Genomic DNA, 27,571 nt, shown 5'->3' with positions numbered 1-27,571 from the left:
TGCTTGAAAATTTCTTCTCAGGTCCCCTTATCTCCCTGTGTGGTATAACATTACTCACGATTTTCGATTTAGAACAGTTTTGGTAGAGTGTTTATAGTCTGTAGTGACCCTTTTTTTTACCTTCCTGCGTGGTACCACATTCCACAAAATTTTCTGCAATAATCTTGGTAGACTGTTTTTGGTCTGTGGTATTTTTCACTAGAAGAGTTCCACAAGATATTTTTTTTTAAAAAAATGTTTTCACAAAAATCCACTTATCTCCTTGTTTGGTACATTCCACAAGATAATGGTGTTTTTTTACCACAAGAGTTTTTACCCTTTTTACTCCTTCATATGTAAATAACTTAATTATATCAACCTGTCCATAATATCATGCATAATGTATTTGACGTCAAATTTATAATAAAAAAATGTAAACAAAATTTTCATTAAAAACATTATGTAGGGGCGTACCTTTATAAATACAAAAACAAACATAACCGGAAATGGATGAAAACGCTCGCCCCTCCCCCCCCCTTTCTGAAAAAGATAGTGCCCTCGACATATGAAAGGGTTGCCTCAAATACTCAAAGAATTGTCCCAATGACAATATTGTACCCTCTTTCCCTGCTGCCCTAACCCTGTTCCAAATGGTGTGTCATTTACGTGATTCAATAACATTAAAGAATAATTCATTCGTGAACTTATTGATGTAAGCAGCACTTCCTGTAAAACGATAAAACGATACACAAAGGTCAATAAAGATGCAGTATTTTGACTTATGCTCTCACAATTATTGACTATATATCTTGATATTATAGACCATTGGACTTCATTTACAAGAACTGCCACTTCTTTTAATATTAACATTATTCATATGGAGCGTCCTAAAAATGGATAAAATCCGAACTGTCAAAATCGGTGCCATGATGACTTCCGTTGTCAAGTGTTGGCAAATTTATGTCACCATCAATTGCTGGAAGAAGGGTACTATCGTGCACAGATTGGTCCAATTAAATAGAATAATGTTGACCTTAAACGGTGTCCATACGATAAACTATCCCAAAAATGGTAATTGTCCCGCCCTAAAAGCTGACGCATTTACACCTTCTATATAAGGAGAGACTTAATTTCACGCCAGACATCATAGAGCGGTCCGAGAGGGGAACATCATAGCATCCTCGGCTTAGAGGCTAGGGTGAAGACATCATTTCAGAGACCCTGAGAGGAACATCATGTAGAACTATCATGAAGTATGTGGCTCTTGCCACGTTTCAGCCGTTAGGTCTGGGTTATAAAGGATGTTAAACTCAGACCATAGATATTATAATAACCCCAAAAGTTTGATCGTAGATGCAATAGTTTGCTGTATTGTAACCTTTGTATTATGGGTGTTGTATTCGATATATAAACTTAGTTACAACATAAACAGTGTTCCTGAGTCAGTTAATTCATCATTGAGATAGTTATCCACAACGTGAAGGCGGCTGATTCAATAGTCACATCTGTCCCCGTAGTGTCACGTGGACCTTTTTGTTTGGTACCGCGACACAGGATAGTGTCACAATTATTCATTCATGTAAGAATAAGAATAATTTTGTTGTAGAAATTTTTGTCCTAACAGAAGTTTTTTTGGGTAATTTCTGTTCTATGGAGTACCATTTGCAACACATCGTATTGTCCAATCAATCATTCAGCTGGACGTTTTCCTATTCAACAGTGGACTATATTATATTATACTGTAACCACAATAAAGACTTTAACAAATAGTCTGGTGTTCAGTAGACTTTAATACATGTAGGTCAATTTTCAACCAAAGTTGTCATTACAAAAACCAGCCGACAGTAAACACTGCAATTTAGAAATTAAACAATAAACATTAAAAATTGGTTCCCGCATACAAACTGGGTAATTTAATGGTATATATGGATTAAAGCATATTCAAACTAATTAATTTGTCATAACTTTGCTTCAAATCCTTCTCAAAGATTGTAATTGCGAAGGAATGTCGTGTTATAAAAAATCGATCAAACCAGGTCATGTTTACGTCACGTGACTTACCTCTCTTGGAAGTCAGAGGAGAATTCATTGCATACATAAGACCGTGTTGTCTTTAATCGCTCACTAGTTATTACAAATATCGAATCCTAATTAAATTCTCGGATTATCCACTACCCGCGTCTATTTCCGTCAGTTTTAATCTCAGAAAGTGTTGTACGTCTTACTCTTCATAATGTTTATCAACTTGTACATCAAGCGCTCAATGTTCGCGTGTGACCTTTGAGATCAAGTCGGGCTGTCGATTAGGGAACCCCTTACATTTTTGTCCTGTATACGCTCCATGAGTGTTTTTCGGGGAATCCAGTATTTTTCTAGTAAGATTGGATATCTCTACTCTCCATATATACCAAAATTACCATACTTTTATTGGAAATAACCACCCGATAAATACTTTTCTGGGAACCCATCTTTAACTATCATTTACTAAAATGTAAACATTCACCCAAAACTAAGTTCCAAACAAGTCACCATACAGCTGAAACTAGACTATCACAGGATATTCTCAATTTCAAACCAGACTTATCTTGAAGAGCTTACACATAAGGGACATAACTCTGCGAATTCACTAAGGTGTAAATAATAGACCATTAGCGTAAAGTGGATATTGAATACAATATATTGCTATCTGACTTCAATAGAGTCTGGCGTATTAGAGCAGGATATCCAGTCTATGTTGGATATTTTGATTAGCCATTGCCCATAACCACCATCTAATACAGTATCAGTATCTAAATGCCCAAAAAGACAGGTGGGCAAGATGACTTTTTACACTTTCGTACGTAAAAATAGCTCTGACGATATTTAGAGAGGGTTATCCAGTCTAGATTATGGCAAGGCATTCGATCATCCAGTATCAAAGTGGTATTGCATGTCGGTGGACAAGAAATCATTCATGAACTGATAAATTAGAACACAAGAAGTGGTCTGAATCCTGCGCGTGTCCGTTTTCAAAGCAAGCACTGGAAGTTCGACTCCCAAGCTTGTAGTGGAATCGAGTAGAATCGCTTACCTAACCTCATAGGCACTCTACTGGTTTGTAGATTTCCTCAAACGGCTAAAGCGCATGGGCGTTAACGATTTACAAATATACCATATTGTAAGTACCGAATAGTTTGTGTTGACAGAGTTTTCAACTTTCTCGTTCTTCAGTATTTTAATTTTTATTACATTTTGTAATATAGGTAGATAAAGAGTTGATTGTTCTTACTATAATGGTTCAAAAATAGATAATGCAAAACGAAGTCTCGATTCTCGAGTTGATTATGGGCTTGTCGTATGAAAACAATTGAAGCCAGAAAAAAAAACCTGCATTAGGCAGATGTAGCTCTCATATAGTGTATCTTTAACAGAATTTTAAAAATCCCAACAAAATACCAGCCCGTGTTCACTGTTTGTCTCGCGTACATGTGATAAATTAACTTCAAACATTTTCAACATTTTATATCATTTGTAAAAAGGTTTGGGTTGGTTTTAGTCGCGCTATTAATTATATAAAAAAAAACAACATGCAACTAGTATTACTGCACACCGACTGAAATATTCTAGCAATTCATTTTATTTGTCTACTCAACATATCCTCGAATATCTACAAAATAGCTCGCTTAAACCCATCTTGTCTGCGATATAATCCAAGGTAAAAGCTGGCGTAAAACCCTACAAACGAACGAACGAACGAACCTGTCTTCGTTTACTCGGTTGGTGTATAGAGATTAAACCCCATTTCATTTCAGTCCGCTTAACATCTTCAGAGAGATGGGGTTTAACGTCCACTCCATTTCGGGACTTACATATGGTTCAATTTTATTTCAGTGGTCTTTAGCACTAAAGTAGAGGACGCGGGGAAAATCCACGAGGCTGGAAAGGTGGCCTTACTCCTTGTCACGTACAAGCGGGGAATCGAAAGACCTTATGATGCAACGCACACCCGTTAACCATTCGCCCCCCCCCCCCTCCTTCTACTAGAAGAACAACATCTCAATTATTTTGCAATTATTTCTTGAAACTAAAAAGAAACACTAGTTTTTTATATGATAATTTTAATTATTGACGGTTGTATTGATGACATGTTAATCTTCTACTTAACTGATGTGTTCACAAGAACATTTGATATCACTTCTGACTTATTTTGCAATTCATGAAAAATGAATATTTTTTACTTGAAAAGAAAGAGTTAGGCTAGCCTTTTGATGATTTCGTCGTTGACAGTTTTATTGTTGATAATATTTTACCTGCAGCAATTCATCAGAATAATCCTCTACTTATCTGATTACTGTCATGTTGTCATGGGATACTCCTCTCCTCGATCTCTGACTTTAAACCCACGTGATCTCTGGCTTAGTAACTGACAGGACGCAGAAAAAAGTGTAATGGCAGGCGTATCGTGGCCATTGTTTAACCCTTGTGTTGATGACTCGTAGCTTTAAAAACTGACAGAGTGGGATTTAGTTGTAATTTCTTTTTTTAAGAAGCGTCTGAATGTGTAACTTTATATAAATATGCACACCCTACTCTATTACACAGTTAAAACATGCAGTAATTTTGTGCCCTTTATATCTGATAACCGCCATTTGAAATCATTTCTTTAAAAATTTGATCACCTGCTAGTGGTAATATTTAGTTTTAGTTTTTTGTTTAGCATAACGATGTTTCTATTTCAAATTTAGGAGCCACGGTGGCTAGGTGGTTAAGACGCTGGCTCGCTAGCCTGGCGGTTGGGTGTTCGATCCCTGCATTGGCCGAGAAAGTTCATCTAGATTTTCCGACGTGGTTTCCCCTTGTCAGTGGTGCAGAACGGAGGGCCTGACAAGGACAGCTGTCTAGTCCTTCGAATGAGACGAAAAACCGAGGTCCCGTGTATATATTGGAATGCACGTAAAAGATCCCCTGGCAGTTGGAATTCGATATAAGGGCAAAATTTCCCTCATAGCACACTGTATTGCGCATGCCCGTCTTCATTAGCCCAGTATAGGAGCAGAACAGTGGGACGTTAAACCCCATTTCATTTCATTCAATTTGTTTCAAATTTACGCGTAGTACATGATAAACACGAAACGTTAGCTACACAAATCTGTTTCTGTTTATTTCAATGAATGTACATCCGGCTTTAACGTCAGGTCTAATGTGATGACCCGCATCAGAACACGCTTGTAGAGTAACCAAGCAACAGTGGACAACTATCCGCTACAATACCCCTGGGAATATGATGGAATTTTACTTCCCGTCAACACAATACTTGGGTAATTTTAGCATTTTTTTCTATGGTCATGTGTACAATGCTAGGGAGGATAATTTTGTCCGCCTAGTAGAGCTTCAATACGTCTGTGAAGGTGGGGTCAGCACAGTGTTGTGAGTTCCTGGTATCCACTCCAAACAAAGACCCTTAATCAGAGCGTAAGACAAGCGCGGACCAACGACAGGAACACCTATGGTGCAACCTGGCCAAAACATACCCTCATGGTAATAAAAATGACCTTTCAGGACAGCCGTAGGTAGGGTTGCTGGAGAAGCCCCCCTGACAAGAATTTCCATCGTAAACAATTTCCTTCAGATATTTGCCCAGGGATATATCTCATGCATCCCGACCGACCATTGGTGTATAATGATCATTGGCAACGCGTTAAAGATACTCTGAGAGTTAGAGCAAAAGTCCGCGCACACGACACTGCATGGAGTATGAGAGTTAGAGCAAAAGTCCGCGCACACGACACTTCATTAGCCCGGATGATACTACAGTCAAACAAATGAACGAGTTTATGGTTTACAGTGCAACCAGCAATGGGGAATGAATACAATCATAGCGATAGCGATCTTAAAATTATAGAGAATATCTTACTGCATGTTGAGGAGATCTGATGATATGATAAACTGAAAGGCGATTAAGTGTTAGAGATTAAAGCACTCAATAAAGGGATTATGGAAGATATCATATAGCTGATCTTATTACTCGGCATTGTGGAATATTCTGGAAGTTAATCTTCTTATATCACCGCCAACAATAGATGTACTGTATTAATGTACGTTACAGAGATTTAATATTGTGTATTAACTGTCAAGAATCAATTTCTTTCATAGGATCATATTCTACTCTATCGGCGTTTTTATACCATTAAAGTAGCTAAGTCTCTAACTCATTATCATCCAAAATCTTCAACATTGAAAACACGATTTATTTGTCAAATTAAATCAACATTCATGTTGTGATCTTACCGGAAAAGGATGGGCTTTTGATATCCAATATTTAAGACAAAATAACCATAATGCGCTTCAGCCCCAGTTGTATCAAGAGACTCGAGGGACGAGGCTAAACACATTGCACCAAATCAAACGGTGTATGTAGACTGGAATAACCAGACGCTAGAAATTTGCACTCGCTTGAGACTGCTGGCTTATTTCGCCAAACATAACTCATTTGAAAACGGAAACCATTGAATGTAAATCAGTTTATATACATTCATATTACAGTATTATATGCGTTGCGACCCACTCTTGTCAATTTCTAGGTCCCAAATGTTAGCGATTTAGCTCCTTTAACGTCAAGTTGTCTATGAAGTAGCCACAATGATTCGGTGAGTAGGGTGCTGGCTCATTCATCGGGGTGGGGGACAATGAATAAGGCACTGACGTATTCAGGAAAGCAGCCGCGGTGGTTAAGTGAGTAAGGCATTAGTTAACTTATCAGGAGAGCAGTCGCGGTGGCTAAGTGAGTAAGGCATTGGTTAACTTACCAGGAGAGCAGTCGCGGTGGCTAAGTGAGTAAGCCATTGGTTATCTAACCAAGAGGGAGCTACGGTGGTTCAGTGACTAAAACACAGGCCAACTAACCAGTGGGTTCAGTGACTAAAGACCCGCCAATTAACCAGAGGTGGTCGAGAAAGTTCCTCGGGATTTTTCAGCCTGGTGCAGGACGGAGAGTCTGACATGGAACAGTGTTTAATCGCAGTGTTGATCGAGAAACTTCCCTGGGTTTTCGCAGCGCGATTTCCCCTTTTCAGTGGTACAAGGAACAGAGTCTAGTGAGGAAGGGATGAATCCAGTGGGACACGATATATATCTTCATGGCGTGCATGTAAAAGTATTTTTGGTAGTTATAATTCGACAATAGTAGGCGGAAATGCTGAAGTTCGTTCTAAATATGTCTCATGGCGTATACTTTGTTGGTGCAGAAAAGTTTGTCAAATTGTTTTATTGCTCAACGTGAACTGAATTGCCTAAATTATCTACCAATGGCTGAGGCCTGGGGGTAGTGAAACACGTGTACACTGTAGTACGGGTTCGTAACTTTTGGTTTCGCTCTTGTCAGTTGTGCAGGACCGGGGGCCTGGCAAGGACAAATAGGCGTCTGGTTGTTATGTTGTTCATTATTCATGCAGCTACATAAAAACTATATGTATATGAGAGAAATAATGGGATTTAACGTCCACTCAACACAAACTAGGTCATTTAGGGACTAACATAGGATTCTGTTTTATTTCACTAATTCGGTTGCGCGTAGGGGCTTTTAGCAATGGGAAGAAACCGAAAGACCAAGAGAAAACCCACGAGGTTGGACAGGCGACCATACTCCTTGTCACGTAGAACCGGGGAATCGAAACCACACCAGTTGACTCAGTGATAGACCTTATTATGCAGCGCGCCCGCGCTAATCATTCGGCCATTCACCCCCCCCCCCCGCCTTATATATGATGAAGCTTATATCTATTGTGTATTAGTTTATATAGGAAATAAAAACGAAATTGGGTTTAACGTCCTACTTCTCTGCTAATGATGACGGGTATACGTCACGGGGGAAATTTTACTCTTATTTCCAATTCCAACTGCCAAGTGATTTTTTACGTGCACGCAAGGTGTTCATGGGACCTCCATTTTTCGTTCCATCCCAACAACGATACCTTGTCCCTGGTCAGCCCTCTGTCCTGCACCACTGACAAGGGGGAACCACGCCGGACAATCTCGCTGAATTTTCTTGGCCAATACCGGGAGCGAACACGGGACGTCCTGGTAAGAGAACCAACGTCTTACTCATTGAACCACCGTGGTTCCTATATATGATATAGATTACAGTAATTAATATTACTTTATACAGGAATTTAACACTCGCACTCGAATATATATCAGTATACATGTATATAACATGCTTATATTACATGCTTAAATATATTAATATATAAATACATTTTAGGCTATATCTCTATATGCGACAGGACAGATGTCTAGTCGTTCAGATGGGACGAAAAACCGAGGTCCCGTTTATACATTGGCGTGCACAAAAGATACCTTGGCAGTTGGAATTCGATATAAGAGTGGGCCGTAGTGCCACTGTCCGGGCAAAATTCCCCACATAACAAACTGTATGGCGTAGGCCCCCGTCTTCATTAACCCAGTCGGATCAGAACAGTAGGACGTTAAACCCCATTTCATTTCATTTTATATGCGACAGTGACAACCTAGCAGCGTAGCTAGGTCGAGCAGGCGGTGGGCCGCCTAAGTCTGAACTTTATTTTGTCGGGACCGTAGAATGATGCAAAACGTCTTACACATGTTTTACAGATCAAATAGAAGTAAAGCAATAACATCAATAGAAGCTTACATAAGTAAAATAAAAACACTCTCAATAATAGCTTATATAAGTAAACATGCATTATGCAAGAGCTAAATCTGCCTATTGCAGGTCTTTCTTTAGTCCTGAAATGTTTTCTAAATTATTAATTAGACATTAATTAACTTATTTAGGCCATAATCAACTCTCGATGGCATCGGATTTCTCCGATATTAAATAGATTAGAACAGTTCAGCCATATTTTGATTGCGCTTAGCCACAAATGGATAAGCGAGACTTAGCTTCGAACATCAGTACGGTGGTTGAAATTATAGCACACGTCTTGTCAAACCTTCAACGGCTACCTTCGCTCGCAATAGAGTAATTTGAATGACATTTTCAAATTATTCATTTTACATTATCTATTTTCGAACTGTTATAGCAAGAATTTGCTAGCTCTTTATCTAAATCTTACATAATGTATCTTTCAGTAAAACAAAAGCACATCGGTAACATATTGCCCAAAATATTCATTTGTTCACAGCCGCCTAAAAGTCAAGATATACTTTGAAAAGCAAATGGTGAAATTGTTGATAACTCCCTGAGTGGGTTTTTATATACCTGGGGAGGTCGGTTGAATTTCTTTCATGTGTTAAATCTATAGTAACAGTAGCTCTTTGATGTTTAATGCAATCGGTGAACTTTAAGTCTAGCTGTATTATAGTTCGGGTCTTAAAGGTTGTTTAAGACTCGTAAAGTTGGAAATGAAATGAGAAATGAAATGGGGTTTAATGTCCTACTGTTGCCCCTAAACTGGGCTAATGAAGACGGGCATACGCCACACAGTGTGCTATGAGGGAAATTTTGCCAAGGCAGCGGCGCTACGGCCTACTCTTATATCGAATTCCAACTTCCAAGGGATCTTTTACGTGCACGCCAATATGTACAATATGTTTCTCGTCCCATCCGAACGACTAGACAGCTGGAGTTTTTCAGTAAGGTGTAAAGTTGGAGTTTTTCAGTAAGGTGTATGTGTTGTCCCAAATTTACAAAGACAGCACAATAGACAATTTGAATTATTAAAACATATAAAATATAATAAGAAAGAAGGCCACTCTGTCTTCTGTATGTGACTATCGATATTATATCTATATGGTGTTTATTATGTAGACCTGTAAAAATCAATTAGAGGCTATTTAAAACAGGGAATCGAAACCCCGCCAGTTGACGTAATGATAGACCCGATGGGGAGTAGCCCCTGTCCGGGCAAAATGTTTCTCATAGCACACTGCAGGGCACATGCCCAAGTTCATTAGCCCTTTTGTTACAGAAAAGTAGGGCGTTAAACCCCATTTCATTTCATCTCGGTTTAAAGACGCGCATTCAACTGTGATTTGTCGACTCCAAATCAACCTACCAATGAGATTCCGATAAATCGATTTTGCTTTCGACACCGATCTATTAGAGACCAAAACAGGACGCAACACGCTACTTCATTTCATTGTCATGTATTATTTTTTAAGTCTGATTTAGGAATATGGCGTCCCGGATGTGAATTTTACCTTTTCAGCAGCAGCTGTATTCAATTATGTTAACAAAGATTCTCCTTTTGTTTACGGTCGGAAGTCTAAACATCTCAAACAATATTTTCTTAATTACAGAAATGTCTCCACGGCAAAATAAAAAAAAATTAAATCAAATAAAAGCCAAGAAGCATGTTTTATTAATGTACTGAGATGTTTTCTGAATAGCCTCGAAACCAAATTAACTTTCCAAATTCGGTGCGTTTCCGGTTTCTGATCTAATCGGAATTCGCTAAAAGAGATAATGCGAGACTATTTCCGTTTGGAATGCCTGAAAGAGAAATGATATTTTGTTAAATTGCCCGTGTCTATAGAATCAAACGGATGAAGAAAGGTTGGCAGAAAGAGAAATGCTATTTTGTCGCACGTGCAATTGTGTCGTAGTTTAAAGGCAGAGTCACAGATTTCACCAGGCAGAAGCCACAAGACTCGAAACGAAACATGTGTCTTAAAAGTAAAAAATATGTATTATTTTAATGAAATGATTTATGATATAAAGTCATAAATCATAAGGCAGGTAGACAAACGCGCGCGATTTAATTCAGAAGGTCCGGCATTGAGTCAAATGTTGTGATTTTGATTCCACGTGGCAAGGAGTAGCATCACCTGCCTAACCTCGTGGGTTTCTTCCCGGCGTCCTGGTTTCCTCATACTGCTAAAGACCCCTACGCACCCTCGAAGTATTGAAACACATGAAAATATGTTCTTGATATTGCTTGTATTCCATTCACACACGAATACAATATACCCTGGACAGTCCCTTTAAATGGCCTATTCAGACAGATATAGATGTTGGTTATTTTATCAACTTCAAGGCATGTCTCTATAGTTTGTTTGACGTAGACTCATCAAAGATCTTAATGTTTCACAGATTGTATATGCAAATCTTGGAGATGAATTGGAATTTGTAGACCAACTTATATTATATGGCTTTTTTTGTTTCATCCTGGCAAGATATCATGAATAGATTCGTGGTTTCCTTTATTGCATTCATGACGTGAAATGGGGATTATATAATGTCTTGCTTTTCTGAAATTCTGTCCGTCTGTTCCGGCCCTTGTTGGAAGCCACGGTGGGTCAGTGATTAAGGCGAAATGAAATGAAATGGGGTTTAAAGTCCTACTGTTCTGCTCCGACTGGGATAATGAAGACGGGCATACGCCATGCAGTGTGCTATGAGGGCAATTTTGCCCGGACAGCGGCACTACAGTCTACTTTTATATCGAATTCCAACTGCCAATGGATCTTTTACGTGCACGCCAATCTGTACATGTGACCTCAGGTTTTCGTCCCATCGTAACGACAGCTGTCCTCGTCAGGCCCTCACTCCCGCACCACAGACAAGGCTTGGCCAACAACAGACGCGAACCCGCGACCTCCAGACTAGTGAGCCAGCGTCTTACTCCAATCTCGTTTTCCTCTGGTAAAACCCGCCGGCTACAGCATATCATTCTAACAAATCCTACCAATCAGTAGCCATGGGGTTGGGGGGGGGGGGGGCTAAACAACTGAATTCACGCTGATTAATAACCGGCGAGTTTTATCAGAGATAAACGAAGGGTAACGTTATCTCTGGGATCTAGATTGGTCTTACTCTAGGCACCGTGGTCCTTGGTGCAAAAAAAGTTAAACCACATTTCATTACATTTCTTGTGATGTTCTTTTTTAAAAATATTTATTTTCGAAGAATCTAAAAAATAATAAGACGATGCGTGGCTATGTTTTGTAAATATGTTTTATTATATGATATATATATGTCTATACAGTATTATAGTCTTTAAGACTAACACGTCAATAATATATATATAAACACCTATAATATATACTAAATAAACAATACAATACACTCTACACGGTAGCCCTATATAATATGATACTAGTATAGTAAGTGCAGGAGGACAGCACTACACACAAACAAAACCGATCAGGTCAAAATAAAAAAAAATTACCTGTGTTTATGGTTACGCTAGATTTTTTTGAGCCAAAATCACCGACTCTAAACTTTTTTTTCTGATTTCCCGGCCCGTTAATTCCGTCTTTTTGCCAGACAAATTTCAGTACTGAAACTTCGGTATTATTTTCAAGAATCTTACTTAGTAATCAAGCCAGAAATGTTAGAAAATAGATGATACAAAAGATTTTTCCGATCGAACGAGCCTAGTTTTGGTTAACTTATTAGTAATCGTAAACACATGTATTTTTCTTCTTCGTACCAGGATTGTAACCCTTACCCAATGAAAAGGTTACATCCTTTACGTTGAACTATTTTATTTATATAATTCGTGCTTGTTTAAACCGGGATCCCAAGTTAATTTGTTTTTGTACTGCTAATATGTAAAGTTGTTTGAATGGCAATCGCAATACTTCGCCTTTTATTCTATTCATCTTTCGTGCCTGTTTAGTTATTGTGTATCCAGTCATATTAATATGTACATTAAAAATTGCAGACAGATGGTCTAAAAGTTAACTTCATTCAAAATGACTGGACAACAGCGACTAACAAGTCTTGTAGATGAATTGGAAACTACAAGACATGCCATTTTGCGTAGTACATGTTAGAAAACTATCTAATATTATATGACTTTTACTTGGGGAAAGTTTTTTTTTTAGTTTTCTTTATTGTAATCTTTTATTTGCTTATTTGTATATAACAAAATGATGTGGAATGGGCATATTCACCAACGGGGTTAATGAAGACGGGCATGCGCCATGCGGTTTGCCACGTGGGAAATTTTACCATTTCTTTTACGTGGATGGCAACGTGTCCACGTACCTCTGTTTTTGTTCCATTTGAACGACCAGTCGTTTTTCCTTGCTCGGTCCTCCTTTCTGTACTACTATACTGACAAGGCGAAAACCACACTGGAAAATCCCGGAGGTCGACCCCGAGACACCATTGTTAGTGAACTGGCGCCATTCTGAGGAAATATAGCTTTAATATCTACAGCAATTTTAGAATTCCTGTGAGATATATATTAAAATTTATTCACAATCGTATGTGAAAAACGTTTTGCTTTAAATGTGGGTAAATTTAAAAACGACCCGGGCGGTATCATGAACAAATATGATTTAAATGGAAGAAATAGATTACATAAATGAAACGCAGGGAAGTGAAGATATTTTTTGTCAGAACACGTTTTCTATTGGAACACACATCGCGTCATTAAAGAAGGGCGGACTGAATACATTGTAATATACTTCATATGAAACTAGAAAAATACATGCTTTTCTTTTAAAATGTACAAACAGTTTTAAAAAGCACACCGAATATATTGAAAATAAAATATTACAAATGCCACAGAACTAATGTTAGATAACATAATTATTCTTAATATATGTGCGAAAGATTCGGGGAATATGTTCGGGATTACTGCTTTCTTAAAGCCGCTGTTCGTCATTCGGATATCTCGAACAATATCTAATCCAAGCTAACACGTACTCAAATTGATTATTTGATTTAATTAAGACAGTGAAACCAAATATCAACCGTTGATTATCCATCCATTTAGATTCAATAAGATTAAGAAACAATCAGACCCATTAAACGTTTCGCTTATAGGTGGCGCTAGCTTGTTCAGATTTTAAATTTATCATATCTTTGGAAACACTGCGCGGAAACGAACCATTTTGTAACTCCTGGCCCATCAGAAATGAAACTTTTACGATAAATGTAATTTACCAGGGATTCCAGACAAGTCAAATGACAAGCAACAGCTTTTAGAATTCAACAACTAATGTTAGCGGTTATTTATACAGATAAATAACTTCCTGATACATATCCGTTTCTTTGGTCCATTTCGACTGTATAATGCCCTATTTATAGTCTACTATAAACTAGACGTAACTTTTAATAATAAAATGGTTTTTATATGGACGCAGACCACCATTAATTTCTCCATTGACTCTAACTCTTTCACCGGTTCTAACTTTTCCCCAAATTTTCGTAGGGTTGGACGCTTTGTAGCACAGATGGTGCAACATGTGGCAACCTCCTGCTCAAAAGCATGTATGCGGTTCAGCATGGAAATCTTGGGATGCACAAACTGGAAATAGCATAGTACGAAACATGCAACCCTCGGAACTACATTTCAACCTAACCAACCGTTTAACCCTCGTATCCTTACGCGTCAAAAAAGTCAATATTCACCAAAACCTTACAGAAAATGTATATGGAAACCCTTTCTTCGATTTGACACCAAAAGGTCCACAAAAATCGCAATGCAAAAGGGTGGGGGAATGGGATATATAAAGACTAACTTTTGCCCTAGATTCGTGGGTTACCAGCGTAGGAATTAATGGAGTCTCGTGTCCTTACTGTGTCCTATGATTGAATTATTCATTTTCAGCACGGTGCGCAACAAGTACGAGCGTAATATAGAACGAGGGATCTCGTGAGCAATTGTCCAAAGAACAAGCACGTTTCGAATTAGTGGAGCTTTAAGCTTTTTTGAAGTGCATGGCCCCAAAACGAAGATTACCATGTGTATCGAAGCAGTCCCTGGTTAAAATATCAACTTTATCAACATACATATTTCTATTATTTTCACAGTTTGTAATGAGTTTAACTACATTTTACTTGTGCTATTTTCTCTTGTCTTAAAACCAACCATATGTCTACATCTATTCTATATATAAATCACACAAATAATTAATATTATTATTATTATATTATGTTCGTTTCGTTAAAAATATCAATTCAAAATATACAGTTTACACGTCATTCATTGTATTTGATACAACGGTTCTTCTATTCGACAAACACAAACTCGGTAATGTTCACAAATGCAATATCTCACTTTGTTGCCCCATTCAAAGCTACAGCCTCACTTTGACTTTTCGGCTATTCAAAAGAGTAACCCCTCTTTGATATTTTCATCTATTTAACGTTATTGACCCACACATCGATTAGGCTTTCAAAAGCCACAGTCTCACATTGACATTGGTACGCCTTTGTCCAGAATCACGTGACTGTTCATCCTAAAAATTAATTCACTGGAAAGTGTCGTCACCAATCAGAAAACATCCTACAACTTAGAAAATTTGATTGTACCAAAAAGGTACACCGAGAAACTGGTGTAATTACTAGGGGTTTCGTCACTAAAACAAACCAGTTTAAAACTTAGCAGTTTCTATTTTACCACAATGTCACAACAGCGAAATGTTGGTGGATTTACACAGAGACGTTTCGTCACCAAAACAATTGGGTTTAAAACTCTGCAATTACTATTACACCAGAACGGCACCTCGAAAGTCTCTCATTAGTATTGATCTATTAGTATTTATTTATTTCAAACTGTGGCTGTAGTCTCTATCATTTAGTCTTCAATGCTATAAGTATTCCTGACACGATTGGCAGCATTGTTTTTGATAATACTTATATCCACATATTCTTGCTTGACGAACAAACTGGCACCAACTCGGATACGAATCTGTACATCTATCGCCTGAAAACAAACAGGACAAAATATTATTGTGACTCAAATCAAAGAGAGAGATAGAGAGAGAGAGAGAGAGAGAGAGAGAGAGAGAGAGAGTATAACGTCCACTTGACACAAACTATGTCATTTCGGGACTAACATATCGTTTAATTTTATTTCAATAATTCACTTGCGCGTAGGGGTCTTTAGCAGTGAGAGGAGACCGGAGGACCTGGAGAAAACCCACGAGGTTGGACAGGCGACCCTACTCCTTGTCACGCACAAGCGGGGATTCGAAACCACGCCAGTTGACTCAAGGACAGACCTTATGATACAACCCGCACGCGCCAACCGTTCGGCTATCCAATCCCCATCTGGTAGAGGGTGATTTGACAGTAGGGCGTGGGACGAGATGAACATTTGGGATTTTGCAAGCCCGGTTCTCCTTAGACAGAGATAGCGTCTGTCAGCTGAGAAGAATTAGTATACTTAGTAAATCGGATCGTCCCAGAAACTGAGGTCCATCTGTGGACATATTGGCATGTAAATAAGGTTAGGACACGTGATTGTTGGCGAGATTGTCGGTTAGGGTTAGGGTAAGCGTCAGGGCTAGGGCTAGGGTTAGGTTTAAGAATTTGGGGGTTAGAGCTGGGATTAGGCCAGCCCTGTTTACATCTGGTGACCTTCGACTAAACTTGAAGTTGATCTTATGAAATAGATCTAAGCCTACCCTACGTAATAAGGAGTAGGTCTGTTCAAGATTAAAATCTTCTTCTCGACCGGCTAAAAACCTGATATTTTGAAAATAAGATATACTTTATAGTTTGAAAATTTAAAACACAAACAGAAATAGATATCACATACCACCCGAATCTTTCTGTAAACTAAAATTAGCCTTTTTACACGATTCTTTATTGCAACTCTGTCTTTCTGCGGGACGTTTCTTCTTGTCGCACGTTATATCTGGTTGTAGATTAGCATTTAAACATTTCACTTCACGTTGTTTTACTCCACTTCCACATGTTTTGGTACACTGTAAAAAATAATACGAATTTCAGAAAGGGGACGCCTATTTCAATAGCTAATCTGAAATGAAATGGGGTTTAAAGTCCGTTTTATATTTCTGTGCCAACGGAGCTATTGAAGACGCGTATAAGCTACGCTGTTCCGCCTAGATTAATAAGGTAAGTTATTGAGTCACCATTTGGGGCCGCCTCATATATAACGACATGTTTGCCGAGGCGCACATAAAACTAAGTGACATTGGTTGGGCGCCCCGCCAATCTCGCCGTGAGCGCCCATCCAAGTCACTCGGCTTTATGGGGCATGTTTGTCGTTGGCTAGACGCCCATTGGGGGCGCCGATTTTTTCCAGGGGGCAGCTGCCTCTTGCCCCCCCCCCTCCCGCTGGCTACGGGCCTGGATAATAAGTAAGACTGAGTCGCTGTTATTTTTATTCAAATAGCCATCTTATTATGTCATTTAAGGAATCTGAATAAGACTTGACATAATTGACTACAGCACAATATTTTGACCCCGGCAATTCGTTACATGTTACCTGTGTGTATTCCGTCATATACCACGTGGAGCCACAAGGCGGTAAATCTTCACACCCTTTAACTGATTCCGGTTTATCTTCTATTAAACAATTTTCATCCTTGACTATAGTATATACATCAGATCGTAATTTCTTCATACAAACCACGCCTCTTGTTATAGCCCCAATACCACACGTGGCGTTACACTGCAAAATGAATAAAAAATAATTTTATTTCAATAATTTGCCTGGTCGCATGGGTCATTGGGTCTTTGTTAATGCTGGGAAACCCATAATGGCAGACGACCGACCCTAGTCCTTGTCACTACAAACCCAGGATCAAACCCACGACTTGAATAGAGGTCTTGTGGTCTATATCGCGCGTTACACCCTTTCCTTGTTAGAATCTTTTTCTCTGCCAGGTTAATGAAGACGACCAGACACCAAGGGTTCTTTTACGAGTGAGACTTCAAGGGAATGCTCGATTCACAGTCCGGAACGTCCCGAATTGACAGAATTGCAATCGAGTGACGCGGAATTCAGCCCTGTCACAGTTCTGTCAGTTCCGACGACGGAGGTGGTGTCAGTAGAATTGTGACGTAATTAAACACGACGAACGGGTTTCGGCTGCATGGTTGGATGAGATATTTATATATCCAGTCGACGCATGCGTTGTAGCCCGAAGTACTAGCCCGTTCAATCGAGTACGCCCCAATTGTCCATGCAAGACCCGCCATCCTGCATAACTGGCAAGAGGAAGCCAGACTGGAAGATCAGGAACGAACCCAGGATCTCCTGCTTAGTGAACCAGTGTTTTCGTTAGCTCACAACCCGTGGTACGTGTTTTGACACGCACAGGTCGTAGTGTTTGGTAGCTCGCAGACCAGCCAGAATAACAAAAAAAACGAGTGAAAAGTTTGTATGTGCAGAACCAACAGTCTCTAAGGTCAATCTGAGATCTTCTACGGTATCGTATGGAAGCCTATAACTGCCAATCATAATTTCTACTTTTCGGCTCTTCAGAACGCGAAAGTCGAAAAGTCGAAAAGTAGAAGTTACGACAAAATGTGAGGCGACATCACGCTATACAAGCCAAAATCAACCTGAAAATAGGAAATTAAGAAATATCACACCGCGATAATAGCGCACCTCGTTTTTTTCCTAATTTCTAATTTTCGACTTGCATTTTGGCTTGTATACCGTCTTGTCGACTTTCGACTTAGTCATGTTTTTGTATTTATTGATGTTAGTAATATGGCGCCAACACGCATACCAAGTCAAAATGCAACTCGAAAAGTAGAAATTAGGAAATAAACACACCCGCTATTAGCGACCTACCATTTTGGCTTGCACACGCAAGTGACGCGTAAGTCTCACGCACGAGTTTTCTAACCCCCCCCCCCAACCACCGCAAGTACGGCGGGTTGTGGGCTAGGCTTAACTGAGCCACAGTGACTTGATAAGCTACAATATCTTCAGCATTCCATCGATTGCTGTTGATTTGGACGTAAACATTTTGTACATGTCGGAATCCCAATTATCTCAGAGATACCAATCATAGAACAATGATTTCATTTTCTTACAATTTAAATGTTTACCTGGAAATACAAGATACCTTATTGCGTATGGCATTCTCGGTATGATTGCGATCGATTTCTCTTAACATTTGTGACTTCGATCTATGATAATTGTTTCAACAGGTGTATTCAGTTGAGAGCGAAATATAGAATGGTCTGATTACAAATACCTGGAATACATATCTTCAGGTGTGTGCATAAACTTATAGCCGGGGGGTCAAGCAAGTGTTATTCTGATTAATTTCGCAGAATGTGCACCTTGTGAACGTTCTTAAATGCAAGTTAACGTAGGTGCATATTTCAATCCCATGCCAATACCGCTTGTCTGACATTTTCAAATCTTAACCCATGTATTGTAAATGAATATGTATTAATGTTAGCGCAATTTTTGCCCCCATAGCTGCGTCGTGAACTGTTCTCTAATTACTGACAATTCCGTATTCATCTAGAAATTCCGTTTATTTTGTGACTTTGTTTTCTGCTTATTTCGTCAAGAAAAGTTTATGTGTTTTGGACAGGTAGTGTCGTAATGTAGGAACCACAATTAGACACTGTTCAATCCTGGTTTTGTACGAGACCATTCCGCGATATTTTGTAGTTTTAATGTAACTCGAAGAACCGAATGCCTTGGTTGAGAAATCGACGAAGGGTAGCCAGAAACACCGTGGTCCGGACAAAATGTCCCTGCATGGCGTATCAACGTGTTCATAAGCTCGGTTGGTGGGACTTTTCATAGCAGTTTTAAAACACTTACTTTATTCCACGGCCCAGCAAACCAATTTCCACCACAAGGTTTCGGACTTTTGCAGGACTTTCTAGTTTTGGGTTTGGATTCAATGGAACATTTTCTCTCTGGTAGTGACGTGCCATCGTCTGCAGCACAATATATATTCCTGGTGTAGAATCCACGCCCACAATCCGTTGAACACTAAAATAATAAAATAATCAAGAATCGAAACAGTACAATACATAAAACATCAACTGTTATAATAGTGCAACACATCGTAGCACGTACTGTTATAATAGTACAATACACAGAACATCAATTGTGCAATACATCAAAATACCAATTGCTTTAAATATTGTAATACATCAAAATACCATCTAATAGTGGAAAACATCAAAATACCAATTGTTTTAATAGCGCAATACATCAAAATACCAATATTGCTTTAAAAATTGCAATACATAAAAATACCAGTTGATCTAATAGTTCAATATATCGAAATACCGGTTGTTCTAATAGTGCAATTCAAAATACCAGTTCTTCTAATAGTGCAATACATCAAAATACCAATTGATCTAATAGTGCAATACATCGAAATACCAATTGTTTTAATAGTGCAATACATCAAAATACCAATTGTTCTAATAGTGCAATACATCAAAATACCAATTGATCTAATAGTGGAATATGTCAAATACCAATTGCTTTAAATATTGCAATATATCAAAATACCAGTTGATCTAATAGTGCAATACATCAAAATACCAATTGTTCTAAAAAATATTATTATACTGTTAACAAGTACAACAAGTAAAGTTTAACTATACTAGTTTGTCTGTAACAGAATGTCAGCAGCCTTTACCACATTTTACTTTTTTATTATCGTTAAACCCCGTTTCATTTCATTTCGTATTTTTACAGTAGCTGTCCCGCCCACTCCTTCATTGTCGGCAAATCTTGGAGAACTATGCTTTTAAATCTACTAATTTCATTTTTTTAAGGACAAAATAACAACGGTCGATAATTTCCAGACTTGAATTTCATCGGATTAAAAAGAGGCCCATCAAAAAAAATTATCCAGTACTATATCATCTCCAGAAAATGATGAATATCGTGAATTATGAATTTTGAAAAGTTTTGGACTGATACTCTCCTTAGAGATTCAACTCTCAAAATATTGTAAGAGGTAAAAGATTAAAAATCTCCCAAATGGTAATCAGCGCCTTTAACAATGGCCGTTTTTATCATCATCCTACTCCTTAAAATGTCGTAATAGATATACTAAAAGTGATTGCCATCGCCAAAACTATTACAATATAGAGAACACCTAGCAACAAGGGTGCGTGATCGTGTTCAATTTATAATCTGCCAAAAATTCATTAAATTCTCGTAAATGATCAGCCCAGTACGTATGAATCTACATCAAGGCTTAGTCGGTGTTGTTTCATAATCGTCTGTGTTGAAAATTGTCTGAATAATTGCTCATTTTATAACGTAACGACTAATCTAAATGATCTTTTAAGACCTTTCACTCATAATTTCTGTAACAAATCACCATCTAAAACCCCCCAAAGAAACTTTATCATATTTACATAAGTTAAAAATGACAATATATAATGTTAATATCTACGATATGTCAGTCACGAGCGGTATGTGGTTTATCAAACAATATCTAAATGTGTTTTAAAGATTTAAAAGGGGTTTAACAGGGATTAGGCGAGGTTGGTTAATGTCTGTACTATATGCGACGTTATCGCACTTACATCTCCTAGTAGGTGGGAGGTTCAGATATTGCTGTGTGTGTGTGTGTGGAGAGAGAGAGAGAGAGAGAGAGAGAGAGAGAGAGAGCATGTGTTAAACGAAGTAGATTAAACCTGAGGCGAGGGTGTGGGAGCCAAGGTATTTCTGTTCTTGTTAGAAGAAAATGGGTTTTAACGTTCCACTTTGCTATATCGGCAAGGCTAATGATGCCGTCGACTAGACACAAACTAGGTCATTTCGGGACTAACACATGGTTTAATTTAATTTCAAATGGGATAAACCCGAGGACCCTGAGAAAGCCCATTTATAAAGAGCTAAATCCACAAAACATGCTCATGGCGCACACTAGTCTCTTACAATCTAATTCAAACAGATAAGTTTTTTAAATCAGATTTGAATTTTTTTTTTAAATTTCGACCTAAAATGGTGGTCTGTGGAGTATATCCCGGGCGGGAAGTCATAGACTTGGTTCTAAGCCGTTAGTGTCGATCTAAATTAGTAATCTGAATGAAGTTGTTGCAGATCCTATTTCCGAATAGTGCAGAATTTGTTTCTTAGGACTCGGAGAATTGATTCAAGATTTTATTTCTAACGGTTATGGCACTTTCCTGTTATCCAAATCCGACTACATGCGTGTGCAAAAAGAATTAATAAATAACACCAATGAGACAGTGAGTCAGTAGTATTTCCGGAGGTCGAATTTTCAAAATGTGTCACATTGAGATAAAGAAGTTTAAGAACATACTACGTACTAATGATATGTCATAAACGATACACCTCATATTGATACAATACATTTGTTACACAAGATACACTGGTATGTACAGATTATACTGCATATTAGCCAAGCACGCATGACTAGAGTACCTATAGACCAAAAATCTGAAAAGAGTCCCAATTTTTTACCATCAACAGGCACCAACTGACGCCAAAGTTTATTTCACCCAGAATAAACTATCGCAGCGTATTTAATACCACTTCCCATATTTGTTGTACTTTCGTATTCAAATATGACAGATACATGAGAGGTGATACTAGCCAGGTCCGTACAGCCCCCCTGCAAAAGGTTTTGACCCCCTGTGAAAAAAATGTCGACCATAGATATACATTGTCCGTCAATTTTACAGCATCCCTGAGAACACTTTCCACCCCCTCGTTGCTCTGGGTTAGTTACGGTCCTGGTACCAGCTGTTCTACGTAGCGCATTCTAATCCTGGCGCCATATTTTAAGAATTTACTACTAGAGCATCCATAATTACAGTCATAAACCAATAATCTCTCACCTCCTCCGACCATCTACTATGGTACCAGCCCTTTGCACAAGATCCCATGTCACAAATTTCTTCTTCATCCGGTTTATGATGTCCACACTGTTGATCATCAGTTGTCTGCCCTTTGATATCCACACACGTGACTTCTCTTGTTCTCTGACCATGACCACAATTAGTTGAACACTACAGCGAAACAACGACAATAAAACAGGATTTTATTTGCGACAACTGGTCCAACTACACATGGATTATAAAAAAAACCTGGTGATATTTTAAAATTGCATTTTGTACTGAATGTGATTGGATTTTTGAACAATCATAGACATATTGGTAATGCGACCTTAATAACGACCTTGCCATGACCAACGGACGAACAGACAGTGTGGGCGTGTAATATTAATATTTCATATACTAGGCGAAATACAATAAATAACTTGTTGTATTACAAACACAGACAAGCTGTAAAATCCAAAATAGAAACCGACAAATTTGTACCAAAGAGAGCCATAAATGATACTACTCTGTATCAACCGGTCTAATGAAGTGTGCTATGGGGGATATTTTGCCCTGGTAGTGACGCTACGACCTAATCGTTTTTCATTGTCAAACTGCCAAGATACCTTTCCCGTTTTACCAAGGTGTACCAGACGCTTTTCCTGTCCAGACTGCAAAATCGAGAATGCGTTTCTTGGCCAACACCGGGATCCATAAATAAAGACAGTGTTATTTGTAATACATGTGATGCACACAATAGATCAGTGATTCTCAACCAGTGTGCCGTGGCACACAGGTGTGCCGCGAGATCTTCCTAAGTATGCCGCGAAATTTTGAACGGCGCACTAAGAAAATGAGAAAAACCAGGTGATCCCAATTGAGTATTTACTGGTTCGTAAGTTCATAGCTGTGTTTTTCTCCAATTTAGTACGAGTCGTTCTATATGTCTGTGACTAGTCTGTGTCTACGGTTGTATGCCGTCTATGACTTGCCATGTTTTCATTTTGCAAAATTCAAATATTTTTCATATATATTAAGCCAGGTGTGCCGCTATTTTTTCACGTGTTCCAATGTGTGCCGTTGGCAAAAAAAGGTTGATAACCACTGCAATAGATACTTTAAAATCCCATTTGTACAATAAAATAAAAAATAGTTTAAAATAGTAGAAACGAACCTTACTCCAATGTCCAGTATTCCAGGTGGCACAAGGATCATTTTGACATTTCTTTGTTCTGTGAGGTCTGTCTGTATTTAAACACAGTGAAGCTGAAACACTGATTGCTAGAGTTGGGGATATTCGTCTTCTACATTCAACTAATCTCGTTTGCTTACCTGAACCACAGGTAACACTACAGGCCGACCAGTTACCTGTGTGCCAACTGTAATATATAACCATGTGTTAGTCTCATGATAACTTAATACAACATAGGCTACCCGTATAAAATGTAAGAATAAAATAATGTTAGTATGAAATGAGGTTTAACGTCCTTATACAACAGGATCAATAAAGATAGGTATGTGTCATCCAATGTGCTATGAGGATACTTTTGCCCGGACAGTGGCGTTTCCGACTGCCAAGGGTTCTTTTACGTGCACGGGAGCTCGGTTTTTCGTCCCATCCGAAAAACTAGACGTTATTATTTGTTAGTTCCTCTGTCCTTTGACTTCTTGGACCAGTTGGTGTTGAAATGTATTTCAGAACTATTTATGTCCGTTGCATCGCTAAAATATTTGAAGTTCAACAGCTAATTGAATGTCTAAGTCAGAAAAGAAATATGTTATCAATGTGGTATATATCAAGTATTAAATGGTCAGACAGGTGCGAGATTATATCGTAAATACTACAGATGGTTGCGTAAACCATTGATATAGGCGTTCAACAAGGTGGTATCTATTTCACACATACACCATAGTTGATTCACAAACTACAACAACAATCTTACATTTCTGTAAGGGAGCCAAGTGAACTGTGGCCATAGAAATAATCATAAACTACAACAGCAGTCTTACATTTCTGAAAGGTGGCCATAGAAATAATCATATATCGAACATGTGTTATAGTACTGTAGACTTATTCACATTGTAATAGTAAGTGCAGGGGGACTGTACCACACAAAATTTACACAAAAACAAATACAGGGACAGGACATCATACTCAGGAAAACACAAACATACAGACAATTCAAAAAAAGTGAATGGATCCGGGGGCTAGCCGTAAGCGTCCACTGCGCTGTACAGTCCCGGGTCTGTAGTGACACAGACTTCACTCAAATTTGAAAACAATTAGGAATACAACCCAAAGAACCCATTGTGCAATGCCAGCGTGAGTCATGATCTGCTATATGTTTCCAAAGAATCACTATTGAACTAAATAAGTAACAGGACACAATTATTATGGGAAACAATCATTGGTGTTTGATTACGATAAGAGGATATTTGCCGAAACGTCTTGCTTTTAGAATAAATCCTGTGATTGTTTCCCATAAAAATTGTGTTCTGTTAATGGGTTTCCCAATCGCTGAATACCACTTAAAGTGGCATTAGGTAAGGTTAGATAAAGAGCTGACAGTTCTCGCTATAATAGTTAAAAAAATAGATAACGAAAGGAGAATATTTAGAAAATTTCATTCAAATTACTTCATTCTGAATCTGAGCAAAGGAATCGGTGATGTAATTATAGGCTAGTCTCGATTATCCACTTTTACGGTAACCGTATCCACCAGAAAACGTATTTGAATCCAGTAAATATCGCAGGCTAGCGATGACATCGAGATTTGATTATTGTTGGATAAGTTAATTAATGTCTAATTAATAATTCAGATAACATTTCAGGCCTAAAGAAAGACCTGCAATAGGCAAATTTAGCTCTTGCATGATACATGTTCAAATATTATTCAACTATACTTTATTTAAGGGATGGCGTCTGATGAATTCAAGGAAATTAAATGGGGTTTAACGTCCTACTGTTCTGTATCAACGAGCCTAATGTACGTCATGCAGTGTGCTATGAGGGAAATTGTGACTGGGCAGTGGCCCTACGTACTACGCTAATTTCGATTTCCAACTTCTCGATTTTAATGTGAATCCAAAGGTAAACACGGACCATCAGATCTAATAAACGTCATTCCTTTTCTGGGTCTCCGTCATGCACCATTGACAAGGGAAAGCAACTCGGGAAAATACCGTGGAATTTTCTCGGCCAACACCGGGATAAAACCCGGGACCTTCAGGTCAGTAAGCCCACGCCTTACAAGACAAGGGTGCCGCCTTGGGGCAGACAAGGAAGGTATTTCCTATTGGACGAAATACTGAAGTCGTCCCGTGTACACACTGACCTTCACCTTAAAAAACCTTTGACAATTGGAAATCGAATTAGAGTAGACGGAAATTCCCGATCTGTTTCACAGAGATCTCCTAATATCTCTGTAACAGATGACTGTTTCGACACGTGACGTCATATCACGCGGCGTCAATCATTGGCTCAATAGCGCGTGCATTGTTTACATAAGACGTTACTGATTCGGGCTAAATGGTGAATTTTACTTATTTTAATACCCATTTACACTAAATAGGAAATGATTTTTACCAACAAATAATTCAAACGTCTTTATTTATTTTTCTAATAAATGAAAGAAATGTTTTAGAATTTAATTTGATGGAAGAAAAAAGTTAATATTTGGCACTCATTAAAGTTGCATCGATGTCATCCTTACCACTGTAAATGTAGCAATAGAATAAAAAGTTATAATAATCACAAAATGATCAAAATATTGTGCTGACGAGCCATTTAACTCCAAACATACACATTCTTCCTGTAGCGATAAAAAAAAAAGATACTCACTCGGCCGGACATGGATTATTATTGCAGTTAACTTTGTGTACAGCTGGTATCGTTGCCAGATCACAATTTTCTTCCGTTACAACTGCATTAGATGTTCCTTTAACACACAATATACGGGCTTCCTGGGTTCCTGCAAACATATTCAATATATAGTCCACACATTACAATCAATAGTTAAATGAAATAAAAGATTGTTTTTTAAAAACAATCTTTCTTTTCTGCACCTACTGGACTAATGAATACGCCACGGTCGTACGCAACTATGAGGGGAATTGTGCCCGGGCAGCGTGTACACGGGTCCCGTCTGCCAAGTAGTAGCTAAAGTAGCAAATCGTCATTTGCATTTTTTCAAACAAAAATCTAATATTTCCAATGCTAATCAACGATAATACGCTCGTACAAATCAACTCGCGGTGCTTTGAATCTCGAATCTCACTTTAACGTTACTTGGATTGTCTCAGTGATATCGGATATAATCAACTTCAATGTTTGAGCTACGTTTTAACTCACGGCGGTTTGAGGCTCACGTTTAAAATTACTTGGATTGTCCCAGTCATATCCGATGTTTGAACCTCACTTTAAAGTTTTGGGGTTTCTCTCGGTGATATCGAATATAAAGCAACTCCACTGTTTGTCCCCCCCCCCCCTTAAAGTTACTTGGATTGTTCCAGTGACTGATATCGAATATAACTCTAGTGTTTGAACTTCTCTTTAAAGTTAGTGGGATCGTCCAGTGATATCGAATACAAATTAACTATAATGTTTGAGCTTGCCTTTAAGGTTAGTCGGTTTGTCTCAGGGATATTTGACACCCAAGACCCACGATGATTAATTGTTCAGGGCTTTGTAAGGATTACCTGCCCCTCCCCTTACCGCCTACATTAGATGTTTATGAAGATATATGTAGGTATTAATTACTCTTTATTAGACACGTGTTGTACAGTCAGATCATTCATTCTCTCTCTCTCCCTCTCTCACTCCCTGCCCCTCTCTCCTGTTGTACACAATTAGCTTATTCGCTTTATCAACGGAGTAAAGACATTTTAGTGCGAAAAATTTGGTATTTTTCGAAAAATGAAAATGATACAAATAGTCCTTAAACCATTTGGTTAAACTCTGACTCATATTTAGTTTCGTTTCAGAAGAATACATCAAACAGAAAACGAAATATATATCTCCATAATAATAAATATTTAAAAAATATAAATTTTATTGAATATAAATTTTATTACATTTCCCCTAAGATTAAAATAAGACCATGTTTCGTTTCGTTTCATTGTAGTTCAAAT

The 27,571-nt window shown here is 38.3% G+C and overlaps 1 protein-coding gene across 4 annotated transcripts in view; it reads right to left on the bottom strand.

Annotated features, from left to right (window-relative positions):
* Positions 1–11,875: 11,875 nt before the first annotated feature.
* LOC126819189 (thrombospondin type-1 domain-containing protein 4) overlaps positions 11,876–27,571 on the bottom strand; it is a 147,105-nt gene continuing 131,409 nt past the window's right edge. For all 4 annotated transcript variants that reach the window (XM_050547089.2, XM_050547091.2, XM_050547090.2 and 1 more), the window contains 7 exons: positions 26,283–26,412; positions 23,616–23,820; positions 22,460–22,630; positions 19,443–19,616; positions 17,133–17,318; positions 16,440–16,608; positions 11,876–15,602 (listed from right to left, as the gene is read on the bottom strand). In XM_050547089.2, the coding sequence (XP_050403046.1) occupies positions 15,487–15,602; positions 16,440–16,608; positions 17,133–17,318; positions 19,443–19,616; positions 22,460–22,630; positions 23,616–23,820; positions 26,283–26,412 (1,151 nt within the window). In that variant the 3' untranslated portion in view covers positions 11,876–15,486. The remainder of the gene's footprint in view (positions 15,603–16,439; positions 16,609–17,132; positions 17,319–19,442; positions 19,617–22,459; positions 22,631–23,615; positions 23,821–26,282; positions 26,413–27,571) is intronic.

The sequence above is a fragment of the Patella vulgata genome, chromosome 4 (assembly GCF_932274485.2).
Source record: "Patella vulgata chromosome 4, xgPatVulg1.2, whole genome shotgun sequence".
NCBI classification, from domain to species: Eukaryota; Metazoa; Mollusca; class Gastropoda; family Patellidae; genus Patella; species Patella vulgata.
The sequence above is the reverse complement of the archived record's forward strand: the minus strand, read 5'-3'. Positions and strand labels throughout refer to the sequence as shown.